This window comes from Orycteropus afer, unplaced genomic scaffold, assembly GCF_000298275.1.
Source record: "Orycteropus afer afer isolate SDZICR_OR568_19922 unplaced genomic scaffold, OryAfe1.0 scaffold00414, whole genome shotgun sequence".
Taxonomy (NCBI): Eukaryota; Metazoa; Chordata; class Mammalia; order Tubulidentata; family Orycteropodidae; genus Orycteropus; species Orycteropus afer.
This window is the reverse complement of record NW_006922001.1, coordinates 2,063,646-2,073,253: the sequence shown is the minus strand read 5'-3', so window position 1 is coordinate 2,073,253 and position 9,608 is coordinate 2,063,646. Positions and strand designations below refer to the sequence as shown.

General features: G+C 34.0%; 1 protein-coding gene across 1 annotated transcript in view; it reads right to left on the bottom strand.

Annotated features, from left to right (window-relative positions):
• The window catches only part of EPHA5 (EPH receptor A5), a 617,348-nt gene that overhangs the window by 17,478 nt on the left and 590,262 nt on the right, over positions 1-9,608 (bottom strand). The window contains exon 16 of the mRNA XM_007953798.2: positions 6,897-7,090. Within this exon, the coding sequence (XP_007951989.1) occupies positions 6,897-7,090 (194 nt within the window). The remainder of the gene's footprint in view (positions 1-6,896; positions 7,091-9,608) is intronic.

Below are 9,608 nucleotides of genomic sequence, written 5' to 3'. Positions count from 1 at the left end.
TTGAACATTGTGAAAAGTGCCTAAGGCACTTGACTGCTCACCAGAAGGCTGGCGGTTCAAACCCACCAGCCACTCCTCGGAAGGAAGGTTGGGCAGTCCTACTTCCGTAGTGATACTGCCTTGGAAACCTAAGGAGGGGTCGCTATGAGTCGGAGCTGACTCGACGGCAAACAAAGACAACAACAGCACCCAAAGCTATCTATACATTCAATGCAATCCAAATTCAGATCCCATCAACATTCTTTAGAGATATGGAAAAACCAATCACTAACTTTATATGGAAAGGAAAGAGACCTCGGATAAGCAAAGCACTATTGAAGAAGAAAAACAAAGTAGGAGGACTCACACTGCCGGATCTCAAAACCTACTATATAGGCACAGTAGTCAAAACTGCATGGTATTGGTTTAATGACAGATTCATAGGCCAATGGAATAGAATTGAGAACCCAGATATAGATCCATCAACCTATAGTTAGCTGATCTTTGACAAAGGCCCGAAATCCATTAAATGGGGAAGAGAATGTGTGTTTAATAAATGGTGCTGGCAAAACTGGAGATGCATTTGCAGAAAAATGAAACAAGATCTGTAACTTATATCATACACAAAAACAAAGTACAGATGGATCAAAGACTTAACTGTGAAACCTAAAACTATACAGTTCCTCAGGGAAAATATAGGGACAAATTTAAGGGCCCTAATATATGGCATAAATACACTATCAAGCATAACTCAAAATGAATGAACAGCAGAAGAGAAATCACATGATCGGGACATTTTAAAAAACAAATTTTTATGTGCCTCCAAAGACTTTTCCTAAAGAGTCAAAAGAGAACCTGCAGATCAGGAAAAAATATTTGGTAATAACATATCTGACAAGGGACTAATCTCTAGCATTTATAGAACACTCCAACACCTCAATAACATAAAGACAAACAATCCAATTAAAAAATGGGCAGAAGACATGAATAGACGCTTCATCAAGGAAGATATTCAAGTGGCCAACAAACATATGAAGAAATGCTCATGATCATTAGCTATTAAGGGATGCAACTCAAAACAACAATGAGATACCATCTTGCTCCAACACTAGTAGCAAAGTTCAACAGGACAGAAAATAACAAATGCTGGCAAGGTTGTGAAGAGATTGGGACTCTCATACACTGCTAGTAGGACTGTAAAATGGTACAACCATTGTGGAAAGCAGTATGGCGATTCTTTCAAAAGTTGGAATTAGAAATACCATTTGGCCCAGCTATTCCATTACTAGGTATATACCCTAAAGAAGTGAGAGCCCTGACAAGAACAGACATATGCACAACCATGTTCATCACAGCACTATTTACAATAGCCAAAAGACGGAAACAACCTAGGTGTCCATAAACTGAGGAATAGATAGCTAAAGTGTGGTACATAGACACAATGGAATATTATGCATCACTAAAGAATAATGTAGAATCTGCAAAACACCGCATAATGGGGATGAACTTGGAGGACATTATGCTGAGTGAAATATGTCAATCACAAAAGGACAAATATTGTATTAGTCCATTGTTGTGAAAGTTAAGGAAAGGTGGCTATATCAATATCATATTTTGGTTCTCATGGAGTTGTTTTTTAATTGTCTTCAGCTTCAACTTAAACTTGCATATGAGCAATTGATGGTCTCTTCCACAGTCAGTTCCTGGCCTTGTTTTTGCTGAAGATAGTGAACTTCTCTGTTGTTTCTTTCCATAGATGTAGTCAATTTTATTCCTGTGCATTACATCTGGTAAGTCCCATGGGTATAGCTGGGGATTATTTTTTTTTAAAAAAGGTATTTGCCAGGAGTAACTCATTGGTCTTGCAAAACTCTCCTATGTGATCTCAGGTGTCATTTCTATCAACAAGGCCACATATTCCAAATACAGGTGATTCTTTTTTGTTTCCAACTGCCATTCCAGTCACCAATAATAATCAATATATCTTGATTGCATATTAGGTCAGACTGCAGTAGTTGGTGAAAATCTTCAGTTTTCTCATCTTTGGCTTAGTGATTGGTGTGTAAATTTGAATTATATTAGTGTTAAGTGGTTTTCCTATAGGTGTATGGATATTATCCTATCACTGACAGCATTGTACTTCCAGATAGATTAGAAACATTCTTTGTGAGGATAAATGCCACAGCATTTCTCTTCTATTTGCCATTCTCAGCATGGTCAACCATATGATTGGTTCAATATGACCAAAAACCAGTCCATTTCAGCTCACTAATGCCTAGGATATTGATCTTTATGCATTCCATTTCATTTTCACCAACTTCCAATTTTGCTACAATCATATTTGTACATTCCATGTTCTGATTATCAATGGATGTTTGCAGTGGTTTTTTTTTTGTTTGTTTGTTTGTTTGTTTGTTTTTTTCCAATTTGGTTGTGTCTCATCAGCAACTGGAGGTCCCAAAAGCTATGTCGAGTCTACTTTGAGAAGGCAGCTCTTCCCCAGTGTTATTCTGAGTGCATTTTGACCTGTGAGGCTTAACTTTCAGCACTTTATTCGAAAATCTTTTAGGGCTATTTGTAAAGTTTTCCAGTTATATATCAGACAGTGTTTTGCAGTTTTTCATAACATTTTCACTGGCTAACTCTTTGATATGTGGATGGCCCCTTCCTTCTTCTGAGTCTGTCTTAGTTTGGAAGCTCCAGTGAAACCTGTCCACCATGGGTGACCCTGCTGGTATTTGAAATACTGGTGGCATAGTCTCCAGCCTCATAGAAACATGAGCTACCACTGTATGACAAACTAACACACAGTCACGGGTTACTAAATATACGTACAAAAACACCCAAAATCAGTGCCATCTAGTTGATTCCAACTCAGTGAACCCCATTGGGTTTCTGAAGAGTAAATATTTATGGAAGTAAATTCTCCTGTGTTCCTTCCATAGGAGGGCTACTGGGTTTGAATCATAAACCTTCTCATTAGCCATCAGATACCTTAGGCACTGTATCACAAGAGCCCCTTACTAAATATAGATCCACAAGAAAATTCATGCAGTCAGTTGCATCTATATTTTTCTAGAACTCACGCTCATTTAAGCTAATTTTCCAAAATTTCTAGAAACTATTTATTGTTTATTTTTACATATGTGATGCTTGTTAGTTCACCTAGAGGATGTAAAACCTAGAAAAGAGAATGTAATTTCAAATACATAAGAAAAAGGAGTAGAATCATCCAAACAATAAGATGCTCTTAACTACACTAAGTTCATACTCTTTGGCAAGTTAGAACAATGATGATGATTTATAGAAATATATCCCAAGGAAACAATCAGGAAAAAAAGACAAAAGGTACACATAAATATTTTGTTTGTTTGTTAATGAAAATAAATACTGAAAACAATATAAATACCCATCAAGGGGAGTCATTTCAGTGACGAGCTACAAAATAACAAAGATCGTTCTTGCTACTCTTGTTCTCTTCACTTTTTCACATCTCATTTACACTACAACGTACTCCAATCTTATTTCTTCAAGCACCATTCTATGAAATTTCTCTGGTTCAGGTGAGTAATAACCCCTGTTTCCCAAAAATCTGTAGACACTTTTTAATCTATATGATAAATGACCTCTAAGAAACATTCAGCTATAACCACTGCATGTTCCTGGTTGAAATGCTCCTCTATCTCAACCTCATTTGTATCACTAATCTGTCTTCTGGAGCTACCATGACATTGTATGTTCCTAGCTTCACCACCGTCTCCTTTGTCTGTCTTTCCTCTTTCCCTGAATTTGAAATTTGAAGGACTCTATTACTTGTTCCTATCTCTACTTAGGCTGTAACTCTAATTTCCTTTAGGAAATTTATCCACTTTCATGAGTTTAAATAGTATCGATATACCAATGTTTCTCAGACCTTTATCTCCAGCCTATTTCTCTCTATATCCATGCCTCTTCATTTCTCATGGGAGCTCTGGTGGGGTGGTGCTTAAGGCATTTGACTGCTAATCTAAAGGCTGGCAGTTCAAACCCACCAGCTACTCCTCAGAAGGAAGTGTGGGCAATCTACTTCCATAGTGATACCACCTCAGAAAACCAAGGAGGGGTCTCTATGAGTTGGATCTGAGTTGACAGCAGTGGGTCATTTCTCATTAGACTACCTAGCAGTTACAAACACAACACTCCCCATCTACTCTACATCCAACTCCCTCTGAAGTACTCCCAAGTTTACCATATGATATAACAGCCCACCCCTTCCTTGTCCTCAGTCTCCTTATCCAACCTATAAGCATGAATATATCTATCAGTATAAATGTAGGAAAATTGGAAGTTGTCAAAAATGAAATGGAAAGTATAAAGAGCAATATCCTAGGCATTAATGAGCTGATATGGATGGGTTTTGGCCATTTTAAGTCAAGCATATGATCTACTGTGCTTAGAAACACAAATTGAAGAGGAATGGTGTGGCATTTAGCCTCACAAAGAATGTTTCAAAATCTATCCTAAAGTACTATCCATTTTACTTCCAACATATTGCACATCTGACCACATCTAACCATCTTAGTTCAAGACATCACTATCATGTCCCATTTGCAAATTTATTCTAGACTTCTAGTTTTCCTCCTGACTTCTATTTCCACTCCTTCCTCCAAAACCACAATGAACTACTTTTTTAAAGTTTTATTTTGTTCAATATCTCACCCAATAGTGTCTTGATTCCATGAAAACAGATGTCTGTGTCTATTTGTTCAATGTTGTGTGCTTAACACCTATCCCAAAGCATGGCACAGTATAAACAGATACTTATTTTTTAAGTAAATAAATGTATATCTTGTAGCCATTTGTCACCAGTAAGCATGATGATCTACATATATTGACTATAAAAGTCTTTAATAAAGTATATTGAGTGAATGTAGCAACTAAAAAAAAAAAATACTATGCATGATATAATCTCACATTTGATAAAATCAAAACAAAACAAAAACTATACAAGCATATAAGGAAAAATATCTAGGCAGAGGAAACAGCAGTTGCCAAGGAATAAAGTGATATTGTACTTGGTATGTTTTAGAAACAGGAAGTAAGCTGGCTATTCTGGTAAAACCAGTAAGAAAGGTTGTGTTTCTTTTCGTTTATGTTTCTTTGTGAAGGTATAGGCAAGAAGTAGGTGAAAAGTTCGATTTCACCAGGGCTGTGGTTCAAACCCACCAGCCACTCCTCAAAAGGAGTGGCAATTTACTTCTGTAGAGGTACTGCCTCAGAAACCCAAGGAACGGTCAGTAGGAGTCAGATTTGACTTGAGAGCAGTGAGGTGTTTTTTTTTTTTTTTTGATTGCTTTCCCAAGACTGTTTAGCAAACACACAAGGGAGTTGATGACAATGAAAGATCATACAATTTAATCTCAAGGAATATGGTAGAGTGAGGGATTGTGAAAAAGAAAAAAGAAAAGCAAAAACAAAGAATTATAGGTCTCAGGTCAAGAAGTTGTTGGAGACAGAAATATAGGAGGCAACAGTGGAGAGTAGTACATTCAAGTTGAGATTATGAAAGAGATGTAGTTTTGGGTAATAGCAAGGACGAGAATATGGCCATGGTTAGGAGAGTCCAAGTTAGATTAAATAACAAAATCGTTGGAGAGTAAGATTAAAAATAAAAATTTAATCTCAAAACTTACAGAATTATCCTCTCAAACAATGAGTAAATCTTAGTGAGTGCTTGAAAGATATTGAAATATCGTATATATGGAGAAAGAGACAGTGCACTAGTAACTAATACTTAGAACTGGTTTGGTAGATGACTGAAACATGAATGAGTAGTGACTGGTATAATCTTAAAGCCAAATCTGCTTAAATGAAATCCTATATGTATTTCCACTCTACTAAGCTGAGTGCAATATATTGCTTATTACAAAACATAGTATTTCTTTGAAAATTTATATCTGCTGTCAAGCTGTAGTGATAATGAAGATAATACACATTGAAAAAAAACATTAAAATTTTGATTTTATGATTTTCCTTTTCTCAAGTCCATTTGTGACAACTTATTTTTCATAACATAATTAAACAAGTAGATTAGAGAAAAACTTCATATTTGACATGATAATAGATAATTTAAAAGAAGACATTGAGGAAACAACATGAGGATTAATTGTTAATAGGATGCATTCTCAAGTTGCTACCATAGAAACTTGAGTCAGAACAGAGTTTGAAGATTCATTCTTCATTTGTATTTAAAATGGCTTTGTCTACTAAACAAATGTTAAGTCAGAATCATAGAATTTATATAACTTTATCAGCAAATTACTTTTTATTCATTTCATCATAATAGATATGTAATTCAATAATGCCCATGACACTGTTTCTTATGAAAATGGACAACTGTCTCAAATATTGGAAATTTTCAAGTATTTAAATAAGATTGATTCATTTTTTGAGAGGATGATTTTGTAATCTTTCAGCTTAAATGGAAAAGCATATTATACAAATATGCAACATTTAAATACCTTTATGTCTCATTCAGAAAAAATAAGAATATGATCATTAGCACTCACAAATTTTCTCCACAAGCTCATTCATTTATCAGAGTTTTGAGTACTGATAAAATTACCCACAAAATGATTAACAAAATAGCTGTGTAGAACTGTGAACCTAAACAGTCCCTAAAAGAGTTGTCAATGTTCATCAACTATGACAGACAATAAAATGAATTCTAAAGAAATCAAAAGTGGTTACTATTAGAGATCTCTGGTTCAAAATACGTCAGTACGATATATTATTCATTAGAAGAAAGTAACATTGTTCAAAAATTATATTAAAATAAATTAATCTTATTTAGATTAATGATACACAATAATTACATTATTGAAAAATGTTTGAGAATTTGGGTACATTCAGGAAAATCTCTCAGTTTGGCCTTTTACCTGTTTGATGCATTAACCAGTGTCTTCAGACTACTTGGGTTACGTATCAGCTTGTCCAACATGCTGACTATTTCCTCAAACTTGGGCCTGCTATTTCGATCTTTCTGCCAGCAATCCAGCATTAATTGGTAGAGAGCAGCAGGGCAGTCCATGGGGCTTGGCAAGCGGTAGCCTTCTTCCACTGCTTTAATTACCTGTATGAAGCAAAACAGAACTCAACCAGTCCAGCTGAGAAATTTCCATAACACAATTTTCATCCTTTCTCTTCTCTCTATAATGACAACCAGAATTACTATTTCTAAAATTCTCAGCCATTTCTATTCAGTGCAAAATGAAATATCTTTATTAACATGCATATATATTCACAGGGAGCCCTGATGGCACAGTGGTTAAGTGCTCTACTGCTAACTGAAAGGTCAGTGGTTCCAAGCCACCAGCCACCCTGGGGGAGAATAATGTGGCCTCCTGATTCCCTAAAGGCTTACCGTCTTGGAAACTTATGAGGCTGTACTACTCTGTGCTACAGGGTGGTTGTGAGTTGGAATCGTCTTGATGGCTATGAAGTTTTTTGTTTTTTTTTTTTCGGTGTATGTATACATGCAAATATATATGGCTATCCTATCACAATATTAAAAATAGTCTTTCTTCACATATAAAAATAACATAAATGATAATCTTTTTACAAAACCTTAGTGAAGAGTGATTTGTAAAATTAACTGATATAAAATACACAGTTCATGTTTTATTTATACTTGCATTCTAAAATCAAATAGAGATGAAATTTACTAGTGATTTTTCTGAAATGTTAATGTCTTTTTAATGAAAAAATATGTTCAGATCCACATTATTTTAAAACAATGGAACTGCAATTTTCTTTCAAAAGAGACTTTTGGATGGCAAATGATGGATAAGTCAAAGGCTAAATTAGCATAACTGTCTCATGTATCATTTAATAATGTCAAGGTCTGGCTGTTTATTATCATCTACTGATTTCTGTCAGGAATTTAGAATGACTTTTAAGTAGCACAGACATTGCAAAAGTCATTGATTTTAATTGTGATCACACACCTATAAAATATCAATGTAATTAGGAGATTGTTTTACCAAAAACAGTTGTAAGATCAATGCTATCACAAAGACAGATAATCCCAGAACAGATTTGTATAAACTAATGAAAATAATAAGACAAAATTTGTTCTATTTTTAAAATTTCAGTATTTCAGTAATACCAAAATCAAAAGCAGTGAACGTATTTCTCAAAACTGTATTACAAATATTTCCTTAAGTAATTAAATTTAATTATATTTTTCCACAAATACACTAGAGTTGATTTGATAAGTAGAAGATAAATGTAATGATTAGTATAGAAAATGTACAAAAATAATTTTGAAGGATTTGAAAAAACAAGTGGCCCTCTGATAAAAGTAAGGGAACCTGAACAAATGCAATGGCAGATGGAAAGAAGAGGAAATGGCAGGTTTATGAGACATTATAGCATAATAGTAGAGGGTAGAGGACAGAAACTATTTCAAATAAAACAAGTTTAAGCTATTGTACTGAATAGTTGTTTCTGTTAACTTCAAGTAAGCACTTTTATGGGGTTAGAGGATGTTAACAGATATAATGTGAGGCTTCTTTTACTTGAGGTGAATGAGGAACATCCAGATGGCAATTATAGGAATCTGGCTAGAGCAAAGGAGACATTTGAGATGATAATGTAAATGTGAGGGTCAGCAACACATAGCTTAAAGCCAGGTGTATTTTACATCATCCTTGGAAAAGAATAAATAATATTTCCTGAAAAAAACACCAACAGTTAAAATACAGTCAAGAAAAAAAATGTACTCAACTACTCTAAGAATAAGTGGTCAGATAAATAATTGGATAACCAAGGGCAATCTATCACATTAGTTAACTTACTTAACTCAAAAGCTATGTAAACAAAATGCAAAACAAAGAAAAAATAGTTTTTAATAATTATAACATACAGTTAACATGTTTTATGTAATAAAAGCTCATGCTTATTGAAAAAAAAAATATGATAGCAAAAGATGAGTGGTACTTACTAAAATTTGCAAAGAAAAAAAAATGCCAAATTTTGAGAAAATGTTTATACTCATTAGAGATTAAAAGAATGAATAGTTAAAGTTAAAAAAACAAAAACTACTGTTTGAATAAATTTGTCATCATTACTTTGATAGCAAACTTATCACCAAACTCTGTGTCTGACTTCTTTCACAACTGATCATTACGTCACTAGTAAACTTATCACCAAACTCTTGTTTCTGAGTTCTTTCACAAATGATCACCTATAATTCTGTATAAGTTTGGTCTGAAGGATCCATTTTATTTGAATCTTTTAAAATATCAGCAAAATAAAGATTTTGTTGTAGTTAACATCTGTTGTGAGATTTTGGGATAAAAATCTTTAAAGTCAATGATGATAAAATTACAAGAATACTTGTTGTGAAAAAAAGTATTGTTTGTGCTATATATTTAAAGAAAGCTCATTTATATTTATTAGTTGCCTCATAAAGAGATCCCTGGTGCTGTTACGAACAGTGCCTCTTCTCTTCAGTAACATATGCATACAAAAATAATTTTAAAATTCCTAATATGAATAGTTTCAATCATGAAATATTTTGGCTATTCAGTGAAAGCAGTGATTTTTATATATTTTAAACCTGACATATTTGATAATTCGCTTTTTAT